This window comes from Miscanthus floridulus, chromosome 10 (assembly GCF_019320115.1).
Source record: "Miscanthus floridulus cultivar M001 chromosome 10, ASM1932011v1, whole genome shotgun sequence".
In the NCBI taxonomy this organism is placed as follows: Eukaryota; Viridiplantae; Streptophyta; class Magnoliopsida; order Poales; family Poaceae; genus Miscanthus; species Miscanthus floridulus.
This window is the reverse complement of record NC_089589.1, coordinates 123175386-123199524: the sequence shown is the minus strand read 5'-3', so window position 1 is coordinate 123199524 and position 24139 is coordinate 123175386. Positions and strand designations below refer to the sequence as shown.

The 24139-nt window shown below is 45.2% G+C and overlaps 2 protein-coding genes, 1 long non-coding RNA gene and 1 pseudogene across 3 annotated transcripts; 3 read left to right on the top strand and 1 right to left on the bottom strand.

The window, feature by feature from the left end:
* Positions 1-389: 389 nt before the first annotated feature.
* LOC136489494 (tryptophan decarboxylase 1-like) lies at positions 390-1997 on the top strand. Its single transcript, XM_066486112.1, has one exon. It carries the CDS (start codon positions 390-392, stop codon positions 1995-1997), a length of 1608 nt encoding a protein of 535 aa, XP_066342209.1.
* Positions 1998-10683: 8686 nt separating this feature from the next.
* LOC136489492 (alcohol acyl transferase 1 allele RGa-like) lies at positions 10684-11864 on the top strand. The gene is made up of 3 exons (XM_066486111.1): positions 10684-10932; positions 11304-11645; positions 11859-11864. The coding sequence occupies exons 1-3, from the start codon at positions 10684-10686 to the stop codon at positions 11862-11864; spliced, it is 597 nt and encodes a 198-aa protein (XP_066342208.1).
* Positions 11865-12124: 260 nt separating this feature from the next.
* Positions 12125-23665, top strand: LOC136487108 (uncharacterized). The gene is made up of 3 exons (XR_010767136.1): positions 12125-12338; positions 23153-23318; positions 23414-23665. It is a non-coding gene; the product is annotated as an uncharacterized lncRNA (long non-coding RNA).
* Positions 12851-15139, bottom strand: LOC136487248 (FHA domain-containing protein FHA2-like; annotated as a pseudogene).
* Positions 23666-24139: the final 474 nt, after the last annotated feature.

Genomic DNA, 24139 nt, shown 5'->3' with positions numbered 1-24139 from the left:
TTTTATTATGAGAGAAAAATACTGTAGATTCTAAGCTGATAAGCCGGCTGATAAGTTCAAGCGAACAGGGGTATCACTTTGTCGCTTTTTTCCTCCTTTGATTGAAACTGTGAGATCCACTTGAAGTTTTCATCAAATGGCTTCCTCATGCCATTTGATCTCCAAGCCCGGCATCTCCGTTTGGCTATAAACCATGCATGCACCAGCACCACAGCGTCCACATGCATCACACCACACAGCATCTCCCTTCCCCTAACTGCTTCTTCTTGCTCTCTTCCGATCCACAGACCACAGCTCGATCGATCGAGCTTTGCTGCATTGCTTCCGACAGATACTGAAATTTTACCCGCTAGCTAGCTAGGTCAGTAACGATCATCAAACCAACAGACATGGGCAGCCTTTCCACCAACCCTTCCGCCATGGCCGCTGCGTTCGCCGCCGACACCGACCGCTTCGATCCGCTGAACGCCGACGACGTCCGGTCCTACCTCCACAAGGCCGTGGACTTCGTCTACGACTACTACAAGTCCGTGGAGTCCCTCCCCGTGCTCCCGGGCGTCGAGCCGGGCTACCTGGTCCGCCAGCTCAAGTCGGCCGCGCCGCCGAACGCCGCCGCGCCGTTCGACGTCGCCATGCACGAGCTCCGCGAGGCTGTGGTGCCCGGGACCACGCACTGGGCCAGCCCCAACTTCTTCGCCTTCTTCCCCGCAACCAGCAGCGCCGCGGCCATCGCCGGCGAGCTCGTCGCCTCCGCGATGAACACCGTCGGGTTCACCTGGCAGGCCAACCCCGCCGCCGCCGAGTTGGAGGCGCTCGCGCTGGACTGGCTCGCGCAGCTCCTCCTCCTGCCCGACAGCTTCATGAACCGCCGCACCAGCGCTGCAGCTGCTGCCGCTGGGCGAGGAGGCACGGGCAATGGCACTGCAGGCACTGGCACTAGAGGCGGTGGCGTCATCCTCGGCACCACCAGCGAGGCGATGCTGGTGACGCTCGTGGCGGCCCGCGACTCCGCGCTGCGCCGGAGCGGCTCCGACGGCATGGCCGGGATCACGCGGCTGACGGTGTACGCTCCTGACCAGACGCACTCCACCTTCTTCAAGGCGTGCCGTCTCGCCGGCTTCGACCCGGCCAACATCCGGTCCATCCCCACCGGAGCGGACACGGACTACGCGCTGGACCCGGCGAGGCTGCTGGAGGCGATGCGGCGCGACGCGGACGCCGGGCTCGTGCCGACGTACGTGTGCGTGACGGTCGGCACGACGTCGTCGAACGCGGTCGACCCCGTGGGCGCCGCGGCCGACGCCGCGGCCGCGTTCGGCGCGTGGGTGCACGTCGACGCTGCGTACGCCGGCAGCGCGTGCATCTGCCCGGAGTTCCGGCACCACCTGGACGGCGTGGAGCGCGTGGACTCCGTCAGCCTGAGCCCGCACAAGTGGCTACTCACGTGCCTGGATTGCACCTGCCTGTGGGTGCGCGACACGCGGCGGCTCACCGAGTCCCTGGAGACCCGGCCGGAGTACCTGCGGAACGACGCCAGCGAGTCCGGCGCCGTCACCGACCTCAAGGACATGCAGGTCGGCGTCGGCCGCCGCTTCCGCGGGCTCAAGCTCTGGATGGTCATGCGCACCTACGGCGCCGCCAAGCTCCGGCAGCACATCCGCAGCGACGTCGCCATGGCGAAGATGTTCGAGGAGTGCGTGCGCGCCGACGACCGGTTCGAGGTCGTCGTTCCGAGGAACTTCGCGCTCGTCTGCTTCAGGATCAGGCCGAGTGCCACCGCCGGCATGACGGAGGAGGACGCCGAGGCGGCCAACCGGGAGCTCATGGAGCGGCTGAACCGGAGCGGGAGGGTGTTCCTGGCCAACACCGTGATCGGTGGCAAGTTCGTGCTGAGGTTCGCGGTGGGTTCGACGCTACAGGAGGAGAGGCACGTGCGGAGCGCGTGGGATCTCATTAAGATGACCACCACCGAGATCATAAAGGGACAGATGGATTAAGGCCGTTTGTTGACCTTGTTCTTCTTTTTTTAGGAGTTAGTTACAATGGTCCCGAGAAATGTTTGCTCTGTTTAGCAGATCTCTAGTTCTAGAAAATCTAGAGCTGATTATTCGTAGCTCTAGAAAATCTTAGATCTAGAGCTGCAGTGTTAAGTGCATTTATATAACTCATTTTGTACATTGTTTAGATCAGATCTAAATATTGAAACTACTTTAACTTAGCCTACAGACTGTAGCTCCAACATAATACAAACTGTAGCTCCGACATAGATCTCGGAGCTGGAGCTCTAGGAAACGGGCCTAAGACTGTTCTGGTAGCTGTAGGCCTCTAGCTCATGCTACAGTTGGACAAAAGGAGCTGAATTTGGTGAAGCCTTTCAACGGAATTCGAGGTACTAGTACAACTTACGACAATTATTGTCACCCGGTCTAACCGCCGGTATCAATGTGTCTAATTCCATTGAAGGTTGACTTAATTAGCCACTAGAAGAGATAGGCACTTCTACGCTGGTCGCCAGTAGAGATTGCCCTATTTATACTAGCGTCATGGTTATGTGAACGCCAGTACAAACGTGTTACACTAAAGGTTGGTACAACCAGCTAACAACACTATTTCTATATAAATTGATTCTTCCCCAACATATACTACTAGCTTCCAGGTCAAGCCATCTTTAAATGTTTGACCCCTTGATATTCATCTCCTCGAGAGAATTGCCAAATATAAGGGAAGGGAGGGGGTTTGATATTCATTTCCTCAAGAGAATTGTAACACCCTAGGTGTTTGGCTTCCACAAAATTGCATTCATTTCATAAACATAGGCATCATCTATGTCATCATGCCATTGTCACTGAAACATACATATGCAACATTCGCAATTCTGTTGTTTCATACTTGATTTGCTTGTGAATGGTAGTAATGAAACATGTGAATGCAACATGAGTTTCTCATACCTTGAAACATGGCAACATGGTAGTAATATGACATGTATAAAATAACAACAAAGTCATGAAATGTGTGAAACATGAAATTGCAACATTTGAGTGAATTGATTGTTTTGTTGCTTTATCACAAGTGATCATTAGAAATTGGTATAGCACTTGTGTAAAAGTGGTTGATTATGGTCTAATACACCTTAACTACACTTAGGGTAATTGATGGGACATTGTTCATGTAGATCAAAATGACCAAATTGCCCTTTAGGGGAGGTTTGACTTGAAATGACCCATTGGGTGACTCTGTTTGACTGATTAAAAAGTCCAACTTAGAGATCTTGCATGGCTGTGCACTCTTTACCAAAGTTGTAGCTAATTTATCAAGGAACAAAAGTTATTTTATGATCAACTCATAAAAATGTGTGGAACAGCCTCAAACATGGCCCACAAGTCATTATTGATGGTGGATTCAACACTGAAAAATGTTTCTAAGTTGGATCAAGCCAACTTTGGCTTGATGTAACTTCTGATCCATGGCGAATTAGATGATGGTCCTTGAAAAGAAATTGTAGATGGATGGTAGACCTACATTTTTCGTGTACACTGTTTTTGCAATGGATCAACGGTTTAGCCGTATTAAGACATTGAAGTTGCGCTATCAGCCGGTTCCCGTTGTCTGAATGTGAGCTACAGTAACTGACAGCCATCAGACAACGAACGCCACGTGTTTGCCACCCGTCGCCGGACTTCTGCTCGCGCTGCCACGCGCCACGGGCATCCTGGCGCTGCTGGCCGTGACATGAGCACCCCGCGCGCCTGCCCGACCGAGTCATCAGCTTCATTTGCACTCTTTCGCCTCCACCGCGCGCAGCACCGAAGCCGCAGCAGCTCCTCCATTTCCGACCGAGCGTTGCCATTGCCTTGCGCGCTCGCCACTGCAAAAACGCGTCGGCTATCTTGCCCCTAGCTTTGCCGTGATCTCCTCTACCACCTCCACCTTTCAGTCGGTCCGTTTGAGGCTTGGTAAGGGCGTATTCGCCATTTCTTCCACCGCCGCCATGGTGGGACCTCGCTGGAGTTGGCGCTCCACGCGGCCAACTGCCACCACGGCCTTCCCCTCTTCCTTGCTTGTTTAGGTTGGTAGTGAACTCCGAAAGCTCGTATCGAGCCTAGCAGCGCCCTACAGGGTCAGGCCTCACCGGAGCCGGCCAAGTCGTGGCCGTGCGCCGCCATGACCGTCGCCACCCCCTTTAGCCGTGGCAATAGCTTCAATAGATGGCACCATTAGATGTGCATGGGTGAGGCGAACACCGTAGCACCGATGGCCTCGCCGGAGCTGTCACCGGCGACGAGCTGCACCGCCGTCCCTTCTCCCTCCCCTGTCTGTCTCGCTGACGTGCGGGGCCCCTTTGTCAGTCGCTAAAGCGGAGGCGGGAGCGAGTCCTAGGCCGTGCCGAGGCTAGGCTGCGCTTGCGCGTGCGTCGTGGGCTGTTGTGTCCTTCGGGCCGGCCCAGCAGTAGAGTTAGGGTTTCAAATTTGTTTTGTTTTATTCTTTTCACAGATTTGTGTATAGATTCAAAAATATGTATCTTCTAGTTGGTAGATTCAAATGATGTGGTTCCAATTTTGTTGAGTTCATGATAATATCTAGTTTTTATTAAAAATATAATTTATGCCATGTTCTGTTATGAAAAATGGAGTTGCTAATTATCTCTTTTAATCATGAAGGAAATAGGGGTAATTATATCTTTTTCTATGTAGCTCCAAATGGCATGAAATTTTTATGGTGTATTGCTCATATCATGAATAGCTTGTAGTTAAATTTTCATACATTTTGGACACTATATGTAGAAGTTAGAAAATTCTCTTTTTTGCATGGATGGATCTTGTGTGAATTTTTATAATTTTTCTATAGATCCAGTAAAGGTAAAATTTGGTGAGTGCTATTCTTATGATAGAATGATGCTAGGAAAAATGTGAAATCTATTGCTTGACACTTTTCATTAGGATTTCCTAATTATGATAGAAATAGACATGCCACCTGTTATTTTGGATACAACAAGTTCTGCTTGCCCAATGGCTTTGAAATTTTTATGGTAGTCTATGTAAAGCATGAGATAGCTACTGTAATTTTTGTAGATTTTTCTGAATAGTTTTACTATATATTGCTTTAATCACCTAATTAACTAAATAAATTAGAAAAGGGCATTAAATAATTTATTTAGAAGTTGGCACTATACTTTCTGATGTTCCTCTAGCATGTGCAACAAGTTGGTAAACTTGGTTTGATACAATTATGCTTTTGCATCATCACTAAATAATTAATTTAGTAGACCTGTTATTTCTGGACAGATTCTAGGTTTACTTAAATTCAATTTGGTTAACGTAAGAATCATGCTTTGATGTTTACAAATGAATTGTAGAGAATTTCATAAGCTTTCCAAAATGTCCTCATGCAAGTCATTTGAATTTGTAGAACTCTTGTTGTGATTGAATTAAGGAAGTACTCGTGTGCATATGAAACTTTAACTGTTGATTTAAGTATGCCTTTACTATTCCTAAGCTTGTGGTAATGTTCCTAGGTGTTAGGCCTTTAACTGAAGATGAGCATCTTTATCTTAGGTTATGCAAGTTAGGTAAGTTGATCTTGTTCTTCAAGTTAAGTTAGATACATGCTTTAAAGTGATTTGAATAGAGCTATTCTTAATCGGTAAACGAGTGTCTAGTGATGTTTCGTTAAACACTTACTGTGATCCATTCATCATGAGCATCATGTCATTCCTTATGCATCCATGATATTTATCTTATACATCGGCATGCAATAGGTGTACCAGAAGGTGTGACACTACTGGAATTCGAGGAACCGAGCGGGGAGCAACAGCAGCCAACACCGGAGATTCAGGAGGTGTAGCCCTCGGGAGAGGTGCCAGACGAGGTCGTCGTTGAGTGCCCGGATCACCGTCCATGTAACTTTGTGAAAGGCAAGCCCGGGAGCATATTAAGCCTCCTAATTTCCGAAATACAGTTAAAGTATTATTGTTACATATATATATTGTTGCATTAAGTTTAGGTGTTGGATGCAAAAATTTGCTGCATTGGTTATCCAATCCTTGCCTAGATATTGATACCTTGAATCCTATATAGCTCAGGTTCGTGTAGTGCTTAGCCCTGCTTAAACGCGGTAGAAGTCAGGTGATTTCCTGTCACCTGCGAGATATAGGGACATACATATGGCACGGTTGGCTATATTTGCTATCGTAGAAAAGAACCTGTCTCAATTTGAATTGAAGACCGGGCGGAGGCTTGCCGGTTTGCAGTGACTCTGTTTGTGTCGCTTAAGGACTGAATCTTGGAGCCTTTCCTGTTCATGTTGAACGCATGCCTCTCTCTTAGTTGGCCGGGTCTGGAGATCGACCACGAAGCCGAGTAGCTCACCTCAGGCCAGGAGTCGATAAGTATAAAATACGCCTCGGAAGGAAGCCGTAGGCGTGAGTCAAAGGGCAGGTGATTTAAAAGTCCTGATCGTCCTGATAGAAGGGTAATCCCTGAGAGCGCTGGCGCTGATCGAACCCGCGAATTTGGTTCCTGAGTTGTACCAAAGGTGACCCATGGCTACCCTTGCAAAGTATGCCAGGATGAGAGTTAGGAATACCCCCTCAGCTGAGTTATAATTCGATTCGAGTCACCGTCTCTCCCGGTTAGTGAGAACTTGACGGGCTTATCTCCAATGTAGATACACTAAATAACATAATGGTTCAGAAATGATGATATGATGATGACAACCTTATTATACCTACTATGGTTAATATTGTTTGCTCCTAATAAGTGAGTGCTCTAGTACAGGTGCAAATCTAGCGGACAGGTAAATAATGATAAACTTGATGCGAAGTTTAAATTGGTTACTATATTCATAAGCTCTTTTATGCAACTGTGTCCAGCTAGCCCACCTCATAAGCCTTGCATGACCCTTGGTGTCCTTTATTTCTAATTTTGACGGATAAGTCTAGCTGAGTACCTTTACGTACTCAGGTTTTATCTCCCACCTGTTGCAGATGACCAGTTCTACTTTGGTTGCTGCAAGTATTGCCTTCTCCCGACTGGGGATGAAGACTAGACCGTTGGGCATGGTCTCTCCTAGTTCTCGTATCTGAAGATGCTTTTGTGGGATATGACTAAGACCTGGCAATGTATTTGAAACTATGAAGTTATGTACTAAACTATGTTGCTTCCGCGAAATTGAACTTGGTTTGTAATATTTTATTTGAACTCTGATGGATGTAATCCGAATGCTACTTGTGAAATGTTGTAACGAATGATGTGTTGTGTTGAATCACTACGGTCTTGGTTTGTATGTCAAGAGTTGGTTGAAATCCTTCGTGATTTCTGGACTACCGGGATTATGGGAGCTTAAGTACAGGAATTTGATCACTTCAGTGATTGTTTTTGTACTTACGTTCTTATAATTTGGTCGGTTCTGTTACTAGAATTGCTTAAGAGGTAAGTTTATGGCTAACCAATGTCTCTTTACAAGTTCTCTCCATAATTTGTGGCTTAATTGGAGCTGGTCAGCTAGTTTTTTTTTTCATGGTCTGTACAAAGAATGAATGACATTTCGCTATTTTTGACACCATATTATCCAAAATTTGTTGAATTGAGTAGCTTCACTTGTTTTTTTCAATTATATATCCTCAAATTCATAAGTATATATGGGTGCTGTGACTACCATCCATGAATGGTGAATAGTTTTGATCTAGATATAGATCTAGATCTAGATCTAGATGCACTACTATAAATAGTATTTCAAGAGATAAACTCCCTAATTAACAAAGATGGGCATCTTAGTCAGCTCAATAAATGGTCAGCCAGATATCATGCAAATATCCACCTTTGTTAACCATTTGTAGAGACGGGCATTGCCACCTCTTTTAGTCGATTATTTACAAAGTTTGCCATCTTAGGATGTCCACCTCCATTAATTGATTAAGAAAGGCAGACTTGTTAAGATGTCCTACTCTAAAATTTGTTATTACCAGAGGTGGGTATTGCTAGGATTCCCCTCCAGAAATTGAGCTAATAGAGGTGGCACTCTTAAGAGGCCCACCACTAGAAATAATTGCATTATGTGATGATTATTGTTTACTAAATTAAAGGCTAGTTGTTTCTAATCTTTTGAAGATTCTAGGACTTTAGTTTTATTCTATCACTTCTCGTACGATACTGCTAGCGCCTGGACATCTAAATGGATGAACATGTCCGGACGCCCGTGGCTGCAGTTCGTTTCTGCGCCTGACGCTATTGCTCCCAGGAAACTGCGCCCCCCCTTTGTGCCTCTGTCCGGATTGCACGCGCCCCTGTGCTTGCCACCCGCGCATGCTGCGCGGGGAAGCCTGCGTCCCTGACGCCATCGCCCTCCACTTTCCGCGCCCGCTGTCGAGTAGCGCTCCATCCCTCCGCTCTTCACGAGCATGCACGACGCCCAAGCAGCTGTAATAGGCGATTGTGGCAGGGTGGTCACATTGCAACATATTCAACATCTCGGTCTATTTTTAAAACATTCAGATAAAACACTTGCAACATACGTACGAAACAACTGAAACATTTACAACATGTGTCTAAAACACTTGCCAAACACATGGAAACTCTTGAAAAAAACCATTGCAAACATATGTAACATCCAGACAAAACACTTGCAACATACGTGTGAAACATATGCAACATCTAGATGAAACACTTACAACGAACATCTGTAAAAATAGATGAAACATTTAGAACAAACACTTGAAACATACATATATAGCCATTGTAACATGTGCAACGTCACGATCTACTTTTACAACATCAAGATGAAACACTTGCAACATCCAGATGAAACATCTAAAATACTTGAAACACAAGCTTGCAACATGCGCTACGTAATGTCACCTTGCTACTTGGACGAGGTAACCGAGCAGCGCGGCCATGCCAGCGAAGGAGAGCGCCGTGATGGCCAGGAGCTTCCACATGCCGAGGTCGAGGTCCCTACCAGGGAGGTCCGCATTGTTGAGCGCCTAGAGGAAGTCATCGTTGTCGTCCCCCGCGCCACCAAAGACGTCCGACTCGTTGACCATATGCCGGCATCGACGAGGTTTTGTAGGAGTGGGCGTGGCGTGGCAGCAGACGTGGCGAGCAACGGTGATGCGGAGTGGGGCGGGCGCCAGCAAGCATCTATAGGAGGAGTGGGCGTGGTGTGGTGGCAGATGTGGTGCGCAGCGGTGAGGCGGAGTGGGCGGGAGCCAATGCGGTGAAGCCACGAAGAGCGAAAGCGAATGGGGATTTATGTCGATGGGATTTTGTCGTGGGGTAGAGATGGATGAGAAAGCGTAGAGGGAAGAAGGCCGATTGTGTGTTGGGCCCAGTCGCGGCGCACCCAGGAACAGGGGCGTCTAGATGCACACGTCTGGACGGACACCCTAATCATAGCATTACCGCTTCTCGTAAGGGTACTGATAAAAAAAACTTATCGGAAGGATTAGGATTAGCGTGGAGCCTCATCTAAACCCCTACTTGTAATAGTAATTAGTAAGATGTTAGTATGAGCAGGAATATGCTTTTACCAACTGGTTGTTAGTTTTATTTCAATCGAAGGATGGTGCCACAAGATGTTTGACTTTGCATAGTAGTACGACAGTGGCACACCTTCTTCACAAACTTTACTCTCACCAATATTTAAGCCAGAGAAGGTGGACAGGTGGTGGCTAAGATCTACCATCACTTAGTACATCACCACTACCCAAAGAACAATGAGCGTGATGGTGAGGAAGTCCTCACCCATGGTCGACAGGCCAGCTTCGGATCTGGAGCTGGCTACGTTGAGGTGCACCATAAAACTCTTGTCTTTTGACAAGGGTCTGTACAAGGTGTCAGCCACAACATTGCTTGTGTTCGAGGATCCAATCCCCAACGCTGCCGAGGCCATACGCAGCGTGTTGTCCCGTGCATAGGTCCACTACTACCCTTTCGCCGGTCGAATTGTCGCCGGAGATGACGATGACGACGACAACGTCTACATCAAGTGCAGTGGCGAGGGCGTGGCATTTGTAGCCGCGTCCACCGACCATGCCATGAAGGAGGTCATATGCTTGGACCAGTCGTCACTAGGTGCAAGGACGCTTGCAGACGAACTTGCCGTGTATATAGATGGCCAACGGGCCAGCCCAGCCCGGCACAGCACGGGCCCGTGCCAGCACGGACCGGTAGCCAACGGGCCGCCATGGCACGCCGTGCCTCTCGGGCCGTGCCTCACAGGGCCATGGGCCTGGCCTTTGGTCCAGGCACATCCCTATGGGCTGATTTCTGTGCCGGGCCGGCCCGAGAAGCACGGCCATTTTCACAGGCTGTGCCAGCCCGAGGCCCACTGAGTGGCCGCGTGGGGAGGCGAGGAGGAGGTGGGCGCCGGGGCTGGGAGCGACGGAGCTCCGGATCTCAGGGGCAGCCGGCAGGAGCTGCGCAGGCGGCGCCCTCCCTCAAGCGATGGAGAGGAAGAGATGAAGAGGGGGTGAGCGAGATGGAGAGGAGAGAAAACAAGGAAGGGAGGGGTCGCTGGATCTGCCCGTCCGCGCGCCGCCGAGGGAGAGTGATGGAGGGAGGGAGGCAGGGACGGGGAGGAGGCGTCACGCCAGCGTCGAGGCAAGGGTGGGGAGCTAGATCCGCGGTGGAGAAGACCTAGGGTGGCCAGATCCACGGCGGAGATCCAGCGCCATCGCGGAGGCAAGGGATGGTGAGGAGGACGGCGGGCGTCGCAAATCTGGTGGAGGCGGGATCGAGGAAGGAGGCAACGCTCGGCCGGATCTACGTCGGGGTGGAGCTCGGGGCCGGCGCGCTCGCTCCCGCAGTGGCGTCGCTCGAGGAGAGGGAGGGGCAGGGGGCGTCGGCGTCCGCGCTCGGCCATCGGCGCTGTGAGGAGTGGAGTGGTCGCGCGAGGGAAGGGGAGGGGGCGTCCGCGACGCCGGTGCTAGGGTTCGGGGTGAGGGAGAGGCGGAGAACCGTCGCGGGCGTGCTCGGTGCCCGCTTATATATAAGGGGGGAGGCACGCCGGGGACGGCGGGGAGCGCGTGGGCCGCGCTGGGCCATGGCCCATGGGGAGGGGAGGAGGAGGGGGAGGGGGAGGGGGAGGGGGCAAGCCGTGCCGTACCGGCCCACATGCCTGGGGTAGGGCCCAGGCACGGCCGGGCCAGCCCGGTCCCGCTTGCCGCCGGGCCGTGCCGTGCTTGGGCTGGGCAAAAAAAAACAGGTCTTGGGCCAGGCCGACAGGCTCAGACTGCATGGCCAACTATAGCCGTGTACTACCTAGACATGGTCTGCGGCACCCCAAGTGAGCCCTTGCTGCTGATGCAGGTGACGGAGTTCTCGTGCGGCGGTTTCGCTCTCGGGGTGACCTGGAACCATGGCGTCATCGACGGCGCCGGGATGGCGTGGTTCTTGTGGGCCGTCGGCGAGCTCACCACCGGGATGCCATCGTCGTCGGTGGCTCCGGCCAGGTGGGACGACACACTCCCGAGCCTCCCTCCCTCCGTCCTCCAAGCACAAGAGCATCTGCTGAGCATGGATCCAGTGAACTGCAAGCACGTGGGTGCCAAGAGAGGCTACTACGGCAACTGCATCGTCGAGCAGCTGGTCCTGACGAGCAGCCAATTAGTGGCGGACGAAGTTGAGCTGGAACACGCAGGGAACGTGGTGGTTAGTCCATACAGGGGTGTGTTTAGGGCCAAATTTTGGCATCCAAAAAGCACGCAGCACCGTAGCGTTACTGTAGCATTTCGCTTGTATTTGGTAATAATTGTCCAACCGTTGACTAATTAGACTTAAAACGTTCGTCTCCCAAAGTACAACCAAACTGTATAATTAGTTATTTTTTAACCTATATTTAATACTTCATATATGTGTTCAAAGATTTGATATGACATGATGTGACAAAAAATCTTACACTGTGCAAAATTTAAAGGTGCAAAGTTGGTGAACTAAACAAGGGCCAGGATGGAGACCTTTTTTTTTTTTGAACGTGCCTAGTTCGACCCCCAGCGCAGCATACTTTTACTAGGTTTTTTGTTTTTGTTTTATTGGGCCAAAGCCCATTCTAGGAATCCAGGGTCCAGGCTAATCGACACCCTAAAGCCCACACACGACCACACAGCAGCAGCAGCGCCGCACAGCCACCCGCCGCCCACGCACGGGCACGGCGCACGGGCACCACCCACCACACGAATCGATGCGGCGGCCTCCGCTGCTGCCTGCGGCTGGCTTTGGGGCGCTTCGCCGCTTCCTGGGACGGCGCGGCGCTGTGGGGTTCACCGTTCGCGGGCTCGGCCCCTCGGCGTCCGGGCAGCCGGCGAGAGCCAAGCGGCACCAGCTAGCGACCGCGAGCGACCTGAGGTGTGTTTTCTTCTTCCTCGCACCCGCTTCGTTCCTGTGATGGCTCCTGTTTGCGAGTCGTGTTCCGCCGTCAATGAGGACGGCGTCCCGCCATGTTCCCATTCCGCGTTTGACAACGAAGTTCCTGGTAGGTGGAACGCGTCCTCGTTCCCTGGCTGCTAAGATCGTGCTACTAGCATATAGCACACATTTTATCACTACTGAAATGGTGGACTTTTTCTAGTGTTTTTAAGTAGGTAGTAGTAAAATACCACCACTTGTCATAGCAAATGGGAATCCTTACGGAGGTATTTGGTAAGGAAAGTTTATACTAAGTGTTGAATGTTAAAATATACCCAAAACTTCAAATTATTAATGTATATAGAGAGAGACATTCTACTATCACCCCAATGAAGAATAGATGTATATTTTATTTTGTATAATTTTGCACATATGGGTTTTCAACACTGCAACCTTCACATAGTCACCACTATATTGCAGATAATAAATATGGCCTAGAAAACATTACCACACTATGGCAGCCACTGCAACAATTAACCAAGACAAAAGGACAAATGGTACACTATTGTGCAGCATCTAACATATTTGCAAGACAAAGCCAAGTCTTGAATTTAGTTTACCATTGATAGAGTAATGATTGATAATTCAACAGTCCATAATAATGTCAAATTAAAGATGCCAACATATTTCATGTTGTTTTGTATCAATGCATGGTCAATAATCCAGAATATAATTTCTACAAAAAAATAGATTTTTCTTCTATGACAAACCTCTAAATGGAGTTTTTCCATAGGCACCCATCCTTTAGGACCAGATAGGTCAGATATCAGGGCTGCAAGACACGTCGCAGCATCCTTCTCTTCTAGTAGGAGCTGTTGATTGTCTATTTCCTTCTCTGCACTTATATCTAGCTTGCTGACTGCATAAATAAAACTAGTTAGGGATACACAAATAAAAATTTTGTATGAGAGCAGGTCAGTAAGATAATGCTCCTTTGGATGAGTACTGCCATCTTCAAGAAGGAATTTTCTTTTCATTATTAATTGGGCAAAGAAGTCCTATTTTCCTTTTTTAGAGTTATGACTAGATGCTGTGCAATCTCTTTCTTGTTTCATTTTTTCTTCTATCTTGCTACTTTGGGTTTTGATGTTTTCTCTTAGTAGGGGGGCAATCCTTGCTGCCCCCTCCAAAAAAAGGCATATGAACACTAGTAGAGAAATGACCTTTCATCCGCTTCGATTTTGGGCTTTAGTCTCGGTATTTTTTTGCGTCCGGGAGTAAAGGAAGAATTAGTCCCGATTGGAGCTACCAACAGGGACTAAAGGCCCCTGTCCTGGCACGCTTTCGCAGCAGGCCACCTTTAGTCCTGGTTGATGTTACCAACCCAGACTAAAGGTCCTTCAAGCTTTAGTCCCGGTTGATAATACCAACCAGGACTAAAGGGTGACCTTTTAGTCCCGGTTGGTGTCACCAACCCGGATTAAAGGTCTCCCACCCGGGACTAAAGGTACCCCACAGGTCAATTCAAAAGGAGAGTGTCCAGGACCCTGTCACATGTGGTGTACAGCTGAATTGGTAAGGAGTTTATGTGCGAGGAAAGAGGTTCTGAGTTCGAATCTCACACATCGCAAGAGAGGTCTCCCTACAATTTCGTTTATTTTTCTCCTGAGGATGGACCTTTAGTCCTGGTTATGTGACCCGGGACTAAAGGCTAGGACCTTTAGTCTCGGATTCGTAGTCCCGGTTGGAAAACCGGGACTAAAGCCAGTTACCAACCGGAACTACAACCCATTTCTCTACTAGTGGAAAAGTCATTCACGTTACACTTGATTCAAAACTAATTACAGCATATTCATATTTTGTGGCCAACAAAAATGAAACGCTCCCATTATCAATACCATTCTTAGTAACTAAACAATTTTTGACATCTATAATTAAAAAATAAGACAAGCCTGCACTGACAAATGTACTTTATTGCAAAGCATCACAAAAAAGAGGAAATGCCTGCCAACAATCAATACAGCAGTCAAGGTATACTTGAATTATTTGGCAAATAAACTATGTGGATAAAGTCATTTTGTGATTCCACACTTTCTGTTAGTATGCTAGAATGTAGGGAAAAAAAGGAGAAAAATGGATCTAGCATAAGACTATAGCAGAGATAGCGTACCGCATCCATCAAGCGTTCCAATGGGGTCAGCATTACTGATGCCATAGCAGTTAGATATCTCCAATTCTCCAGAAAAACTCCTGTTTTGTTTCACCAACTTTCCTTGCCTGTCATTGATTATTTTGGCCCCATTCTCACCATTGCTATGGCCAAAATCATTAGCATTTCGATGCCCAGGGTAATCAGCAGGGTGCAAAAGGGATGAAGATTGTGGAGGCAACGAAGTAGTATCCCGAGCAGCAAGAGTGGCAAAGATGGAGCGAGATGGTAGGAGAAAGTAGAATTTTATTCCAGCAATCTCAATGAGGTCCTGAGAATTCAATTTAATAGGGACACTACCTGGGAGATAAGAGACCTCCCGAATGGTGCATCCATTTCTTCCAATGACTTTAATGGCAAAATGGTGGAGTTTAAAGTCATAGAATATACATGCATGGCAACGGGAAACTCGTTGGCTTCCGCATTCATATTTTGAGAGATCAAAGTCTACAATATAGCTTTCAGTGTTGCGCCCCAAGATGACTGAATAAGTTTGTATAAAGTACACAAAATTTTCACCCTGAAGCTTGGCAAAACCAGGCACCTTTTGACCCTAGCCAATAGATGTTGCTTCAGAATTTGAGGCTGCCATCTCTGGGGTGTTCCTGGTAGTCAAAGAAAACATTATGTGTTTACTTTCAGTTTCTTCTATAGAGTAAATAGGTTATTTGTTAAAATGCAATATGGATGGATTATATTAGCTGAATTGCAATATATGTTTATGCAGTCTCATGCCAGACAGCTAAGGTCATGATGTTACATGAACTAATCATTGTAAAAACATATTGATATGATAAAATGGTCCAAAACATAGTGCAGAGTACAAATGAAACCAATTTTCACTGTGACTTTTTGCTATTAGAGAATACACTGGAGCTAGCTACATAAGTAGACTTTTTGCTTCCTTCAAATCATTCCACATAAGACATAGTGCAGAGTACAAATGAAACCAATTTTCACTGTGACTTTAATATAGTTCAGTAATGTTATAGATTTCATGAAGAAACAGTTTTAGGGGAACAAAATTAAGTTCCATTATTTTGTTCCAATATCTATCAGTGCTATTGATAAAAATATAAGATTATGTGTACAATTACACGATGCTTCTTAGATCCAGACAGATACCGTGATGCATGTATTTCCATGTATCTGACCGTACATTGCCTTTTTGTGTTTTGAAGGGTAACAACTACTCCTATCAGTATGAATGCCTTATCAAACATTTGTGTTTTGGCCGTACATTGCCTTTTGTGTAACAGCTAACAACACTATTTCCCCTATCATAATGTGTGGATCAACCTCTAATAAGGCAAAAGATGAATGCCTTTCAAAAAATGGCATGGCCCTAAAATTATATGTTAATAGCAACTCTCTATATCAAGATTCAAAAACAGAACTGTTGGAAAAATGATATATCAAAGTAATAATGTAAAAATACATGAAGGACCACAGTTAGCCTGTGATTTTGATTATTGATAGTGATGTCTACACAATAGCCTTGATGGTTGTGAAGCAAGGAGAGAAATAATATATACTGTACAAATCTTTTTGAACAAAAATGATGGGCTATACGAGACCATATGAGCTTATTTTCTGAAGATGGCCATCCATATTCATGGAAAATAATAATAATTTATGATAAAATTTTCTATATCCATATGATAAATTTGGATCCAAAATAGTCCAAAACATAGCATATAGAGCAAAATTGGCATGTGCCAACTTTCTCAACATCCGGGCTGACTTTCAAGAACCAAAAGAGGTATGTAGATTTTGTACAGATTGGACAATTTTTAGTTATAATTTTTGAACTAAACCAATGTGATACCTATTTTAAGAAATGGAAATAAACCTACATTTCCAATAAAACTATGAAATAGATCATCCACAAGGTGCCAAACTGTGAATAAATAAACTTGTATGAGATTGCTCACCAGCATGTAAATGAAACTTGTGAATAAAGTGCATTGCATTTGGTACCTACAAGGTTTTCTACCCGTTGATGCAATTGAATTTTGTCCACACAACATGCAGCTCAGCATCAAGGCGATTCAACAATAATATATTCTGGGACAAGCTGATGTGTCATCAAGTTTAGCACCAGATCTGCTAGCTTTGATATAGGCTCTGCTTGGGGAACTGTAGCTTTCCCAAAAGCTCCTCCGCCTGGAGAAGCTTTCTGTAAAAGCTCAGTAAACTGCTATGAGGGAGCTTCTCTGCTTTTAGTGTAAAATATAGCTTTTGGAACTTTTGTCAGCTTCAAGAAGCTACCCTGTTTGGGGAGCTTCTAGCTTTTCAAGCTTTTTGGAGAAGTAAAAGCTGCTAGAAGCTCTCCCAATAGGGCCACTAGAATAAAATAGGTGCACTTATGTAAATAGATATGAGTCCAAATATAGAAATTATTTTGGGGAAAACCCAACACATTCAAAACAGGCCCTACTAGAGACATGAATGCCCAAATAAAACAAACTCTTGTACTAAAAAAATTGCACAAATATGCCGTCATTATACTATCTCATGTCTTCTCTTTTGAGTAGAGAACACCATAGAAATGGGTCAATCAAAATAGGAATTTTTTTTCATCCCAGGCACATAATTACATGCCACTTTATCTGTGCTACTACCATCTCAACAGATACACACTTATACAAACAAAGGCAATCTCAATACTTATAAAATAGTTGCATGAAAATACAATCATTCTTCTCAACCTATTTGTTAAAGGATTAATTAGATCCTTGCCATTACAATTTTCTAGAATTAAAATATGCCAATACAAAGATTTTCCCCAACCTCTTCCCCTCTTGCATGGCTCAATATTGCTCCATGGCCACAAAATCATTCTTCTATCTGCTGGCAGAGCCCACGCAAGTGCCCATTTATTATAGTGCTTTTTCCTCTTAGAGTAGATATGCTCATGGTGATCCTACCACAACCTATGGCATATCTCGAATAAGAAGTAAATCTCAATGATATGTCTACAACTTCGATCTTAATTTGTAGGGGAACATTTAAAAAATATGCAAAATGGTAATGACATGTACCTAATAAGCCCTTTTGTAAAACCATTGCTCTAAGTAATATAATTGACGTGTTAATCCATAAGTTTTCTAATGGCAACTTACACGGAAACATGGTATCTTCTTTTGCTTACTAATCACAAGGCATGTAATGCTCTAATAATAAAACCTTTAGCATGTGTATATATTCACTATAATCCCATTTCAATCTTTGATTAATCCATTCCTTGGGACTAGTCGAGATTTGGGGGATAAAATCCCACGGAAACATGATATCTTCTTTTGTTAACTAATCACAAGGTATCTAACGCTGTAATACATAAAACCCTTAGCATCTATATAGATTCACTATAATCCCATTTCAATCTTCGATTAATCCCTTCCTTGGAACTGGTCAGGATTTGGGCGATGAAATCCCTTGCCCATGGGGAAAGGATTTAACTGAACAAGACCTTCAACAAGATAGATTTCTAAACAAAGCAAATAATGAAAGTAGGAGAGTTAACAATATTTAGTAAGTACCAGGAAGCAGGCGAGCTCATGCTCTCACTAGAGAACTCCATGATCACCTAAGAAGACTCTGGATTCAAGATTGGAATTGGCCCACGGTGGTGGTGGTGGTGGCGGAGGCGGCGATGGCGGCGGCAAAGAGGTGCGACGTGAAGAGGCCGGAGGCCCTTCCCAGATCTATTTTCAATTGTGGCTCAATTCCCTACCCATCTATTCCCCTTTAATCTTGCCCATTAAATAAAATTTTATTGCCATTTCCGTTTCATTCCTATTACTTTCTTTAAGTATCACACTCTGCTATCGCTAATGCCAAAACTAATAGCCAAAAGCTCTCTATCTCTATCTCTATCTCTCTATCTCTATCTCTATCTCTATATCTATCTCTATCTCATCTCTCTTTCTCTCCCCCCCAAATGATGCATGCCACACATGATCATCACATACAAGACTGGTGTCTAATCGAACAGAGGTAGATATTCGGAAGCCTCTCCCTCACTGCCAACCATTGTTAAAAATATGTGTCCTTTATTGCTACTATTGGAGAGCTTGACCTATCCCTATAAGCTCTACCATTTGCTCTTGTAGTAGGCTTAGCATATCCCTCCAATTATGAATATGAAAGGAAGATAAGAACCCAATTGATGTAGAAAGGGGCCAACAAGGTGAGGGTATGAAAGTATAGTTTGCAAAGGGATGTCTTTTCCACTAGTTCACACAAGCATGTCGTTGAAAGAGCTGCAATGACAACCCACCCATTCCTATCCATCCTAGTCTAGGTTGTCCCCCGCTCAGTTGATCTTGATCGATGGCATTCGCTCGTGAACCATCATTGCCTTCTATCTTGTGCAGCGGACCGGTTGAGGACTATTACCTACGTCATCTTTCGTCTAACATTGCCATGACGTCCATCACCACAAGTATGTTAGTATGATCGCCACATTTTTTGCAATCCCTTACCTACCTAGATTCATCACTCAGCGATACTACCAAGCCACATCCTCCCACTATTAGCCTTGGGGGTCCTCAACACTAGCAACTCACACCTTCTCCAACCACAACAGATGGGGATAAGAAGATAGTTCTTACCTAGACCTGTTGGAACTAGATGCGCCCAATACTTGAGCACATCATGTGCAGCATGTGGAGGAGCTTGATGTTGCAACACTGACCAAATTGGCCAAGCCAATTTCAAGATCCGGCTAGGATTATTTTAGTTTGGAGTTTCGATAGACCAAGAATCGCTAGATTAGGGGACCATGCCAGTGTTTTTGACCTCCAATGACTAATTCAACGAATCAATGCCAGTAGATTAGATGGGTTGCACCAATAATGGTTCAGGTACACTATGGCCTATGTCTAGCTAGGAGAGCTTTATTGCTTGTTGTCACACCCACTTTATATATCTCTTATAAAGCTAATCCCCACTACAAGTTATATTTGAACATGCAAGCCATCCGCACCATTTCCCACTATTTATTCACATCATCTCCCACTAATAGCCATGTCATTCCACTAACTTCCAACTTCTTAATGCAAACTATTCATGTCATCTCCACTTAATTTCATTCCAAATTCTTTGCAATTCTCGTAGCAACGCGGAGAGTATCGTCTAGTTTTAAGGATGAAACAAGACTCTTACCATATGTGCCTAGTAAGTCAATTCAAATGTACAGCGACAAAATAAGTAATACCAAATACAATGCATTTATTACAAAGATTTTAAAAAGCTATAAAAAAGAGACTTATTCTTTAACAAAATACAATTGAACATAATACTATTATCTTGACGAAGCCTCCATGGACATCAATTGGTGAACACATGCTTAGTACTCCTAAGGAAATTCAGTGACATCACCACCATCTAGTACCCATCCATTATTTTGAGTTTGCAAGTATAAGCATACTTAACAAGTACAACATGAGTTAGACGCATTGAACTACTATAATAAGTAAATTTAGTTGGTCATATTTTATTTTGTTCAACTTGAGTAACTAGATTGTGCTTAAGCAACAAGTATAAGTAACTAAATGTAACATCAAGACTAATCATAACCAAACCATAAGTAGCACTAAGTAACCAGAAAGGATTCGGGCCGCTCATGATTGAGAGCATGACTATTATAATAAAGACACTCTTTAGAGGATGTGCAACTTTACCAACAAGTCTTTATTTTCCGTGTGTCAGGGTTTATAACTCTCACATTACACTTCCAAGGTGTAACAGTAGGCTTTCACTATAAAGCTTTTCTGTAGTGGCTCTAATAAGTCAAATACCGCTAAGGTTTTAGTTGGTCATGTGTCATGGATGCCCTCCTCCAAGGGTGGCAGACATGCATGGTCGTTGAAAAGCACGCACCACGGATGGGCTTGGAACATGTGGAGCTAAGACCCTCGGGTCTTTGGGCCTAGTTCAAACACACTATTGAGTAAATAGAAAGGTTATCTTGTGTGGCTTCGGAACGTATGTGCATGAATTTAGGTTTGCCTAGCTAGATGTAAATCAATTTGAATCATCATCTCTCTCGAATAATGAACCTTGATCCATGCCTTGCATCATAGTAATGATATGAAACATGACGATGATATGATGCTTACTCATTATTATTTTGCTTGTTCTCTTAATGAAATGTGTTCTTGTAAGGATAGTGACAAACCTAGGACATGATAGACGAACTTAAGACATGATGCTTGTGTTGTAGTAAATCACTGAAGTGGGGGAGAATGTAAGGATCATGTGTCTTTTGCCAAGATTATATCTTTTAGTTTTGGTAATTGAGATGACCACACAAGCCTAAGACTAACATAAGTGCTGAAGATGCATTAGGCAAGTTATAATAGGTTCTAGGGATGCAATGTTAAAGTTTAATTAAGATCCAAGTTGAAATGGAGAAGAAACAACTAGTCTTCCCCACAAGGGCATTCACCGAATCACATGATTAGGCCCACTAGATCATAGGGTGTACTCTAGTATGTCGACCAGGAAGACACTACGCAATGGATGATACTGTAATACCCTAGCCCATGAGAAGCTTGTAGTAGTTGTGCTATTGACTCATGAGGCACATGAGGAGTTGTAGTTGATGGTTTTAGTACCACCTTGGAAGTTTAGGATGGTGAGGGCCAGCTTATAGTCCTAGTCATTCCAAACATAGCGAGGAGAAAAGGTATGAGAGGTGCTACATGTATGTGGGCCCGTTCCATGTGAGGAGCTGGGAATTAAGTAGATTTTGGACGCGGGGTGTTACAGATGGTATCAAAGCATCAAACCTTGATACATGTGCCTCTGAAGGGGTGTACCACTAGTAGAGAACAGACATTTGATCCAAGGGTCAAACCAGGCTCTAGTCCTGGGAAATATTGCACCCGGGACTAGAGAGACCTTTAGTCCCGGTTGGTGGCTCCAACCGGGACTAAAGGTCCCTGCCCAACGGCTCCTACGCCAGGCCGTTGTGGCAGGGGACCTTTAGTTCCGGTTGGAGCTACCAACCGGGACTAAAGGTCGACATTTACTCCCGGTTGGTGGCTCCAATCGGGAGTAAAGCTCTTGTCCCGGCTAGTGGCGTGGCCTGGGACTGGAAAGTGACCTTTAGTCCCGGTTGGATCCACCAACCGAGACTAAAGGTCCCCCTATAAATCCTGCTGGCTGTCTTCTTCCTCCCCGAGCCCGCCCGAGAGCTTCAGTTCAAATTTAAGCAGTGTTCTTGCTCTTTCTCCATCAATTCTTCGATTCCTCCGTCGATTCTTCAGTTCTAAAGGTTACCAATTTCATACTCTCATGTTTCACCATTGTCTTATTTCATTTTGTTCACTATATATATGGTTCTTTATTGTGGTTTTTTTCATTTGTAAGCAATTTGAGCTCAAAATCACTTCAAGCTTGCATATTTACATGAAGGAAGGTTAAAGTAGCTATTAAAAACTAGCATTCACTGTTCATTTGTAGCATGCATAACACACTTCATTGTTTAGAGATATAGAAAATTTTAAAGTTTTTTTAATTTTATTTGTTTATAAAATGAGAAATTTATAGTGTATTAAGAAATGAGTATAGGGACTAGTGCCTCTGACTGGTATGACAGATGCAATGCAAGGCCGTGCAATAGGAAGCAAATCCATTCCCTTTTGACGGTACGCGCAAACAGCCGGGCCTGACAGATTTGGTGGTTGAACGGGTCCGTCGGCCGTCGCCGTGTGACTGTACGACAAAGAACGACATTGATCGACCATAGTATTTTATTATTCGGAGTCTGGTCCGGGGTGCAATGCAACGCAATGACAATTGACAATGCGTTGCTAGGTCAAAATATGGTCATTTCTATGGACTTCGTGACTAAACATTTTATTTTAACTTTTTATGAAATGAAAAACTTAGAAAATAGTTAGAAAATTATAGAAAATCCATAGTAGTTGAACTTGCGGACCGTGTTCAGCTCGGCGAGCATGTTCTCTGTCGAGCGGTAATGGACATCAAGGAGGAGCTTTGATTCTATGAGAGAGAGCAGCAACGGTCATGGAAGACCGTGTTCCCTTCCTCGTAGAATCGGAGCTCTTCCTTAACCAAGTACGGTGCCGTCCAGTAGAGAAATGCTCGCCGTGATGATCACGTAAGCAAGGTCAACTAGTACGGATGGTTATTTATTGAAACATGTTTTTGAGCTATAAATCCTGCTGGCCGTCTTCTTCCTCCCCGAGCCCGCCTGAGAGCTTAAGTTTAAATTTAAGCAGTGTTCTTGCTCTTTCTCCATCCATTCTTCGATTCCTCCATCGATTTCTTCAATTCCTTCGTTGATTCTTCGGTTCTAAAGGTTACCAACTTCATACTCTCATGTTTCACCATTGTCTTATCTTATTTTGTTCACTATATATATATGGTTCTTTATTGTGGTTTTTTTATTTGTAAGCAATTTGAGCTCAAAATCACTTCAAGCTTGCATATTTACATGAAGGAAGGTTAAAGTAGCTATTAAAAACTAGTATTCACCATTCATTTGTAGCATGCATAGCACACTTCATTGTTTAGAGATATAGAGAATTTTAGAGTTTTTTAATTTATAGTGTATTAAAAATGAGTATAGAGAGTAGATGGCAACTGCTTTCGGGTCCTCGGCCTCTCATGGGTTTCGCCTCCCACTCATTGCATGCGGTAAGTGTTGTGATGAGACGAAGATTGTGATGGTGTACCGAGTGAAGAAGGAGGGTCCCAACAAGGGTCGCATTTTCTACAAGTGTCCAGATCGCAATGTGAGTTATTTTATCGTATTTAATGACTATGGATAGTTTATAACTATTTTCATGATGGTTGTGATTAAAGTTCTAATTTTCTATTTTAATTTCAGTGGGATGGCACTGGATGTTCAGGCTTCTACTGGGAGGAAGAGTATGTTGAACTCGTGCAAAAATATCTTGCACAACAAGCAGATATGGCGGCTAATGAGGCAGTGGTCCAGCCGAAGAAGCCCAAAGATGTTGAACAAATAGGGGATTTATCTGTTTTAGTTGGGATTGGTCACGAAATCCTTGTGCTGCTGAAGTGCATTTTAGCTTTAGTGTTTTTAGTGGTAGTTGGGATTGTCTACATTGTAGCGAGGCCTTCTTAAATTTATAGCTTTTGTGGTGGTATGCATGTTGTATAATTAACTAATTATGTTCTATGTTTTAATACGGTATTTATGTCATGTAATGCAGATGAGTCGGCACTGGATGTACAATGCTGATCGTCGCTCCTAAGAGTTCATGGATGGCGTGCATTCTTTGTTATGTGCGGCCGAGGCAAACAAACGCGATGGTTTCATGTGCTGCCCATGTGCCGTAGGTAAGAATATGATGGAATATGTTAACTCAAAGACTCTTCATTCACACTTGTTCAAGTCGGGTTTTAAGCCAAACTATATTTGTTGGACGAAGCACGGAGAAACCGGAGTTGTAATGGAAGAAGGTGAAGAAGAACAATGGGGCGATGATGACATTTTTGCTGAATATGGTGCCTTCAATGATACTGTAATGGGGGAAGCTGAAGAAGAGGTGGGGGCAAAGGAGAAGCCCGCTGAAGAAGAGGTTGGGGC

Excerpts from the sequence above, each read along its gene's own strand:
- LOC136489494 (XM_066486112.1), top strand. The coding sequence starts at position 390 with ATGGGCAGCCTTTCCACCAACCCTTCCGCCATGGCCGCTGCGTTCGCC.
- LOC136489492 (XM_066486111.1), top strand. The coding sequence starts at position 10,684 with ATGGTGAGGAGGACGGCGGGCGTCGCAAATCTGGTGGAGGCGGGATCG. Across the intron at positions 10,933-11,303 it reads CGCCGGTGCTAGGGTTCGGG|GTGACGGAGTTCTCGTGCGG; the intron begins GTGAGGGAGAGG and ends CTGCTGATGCAG.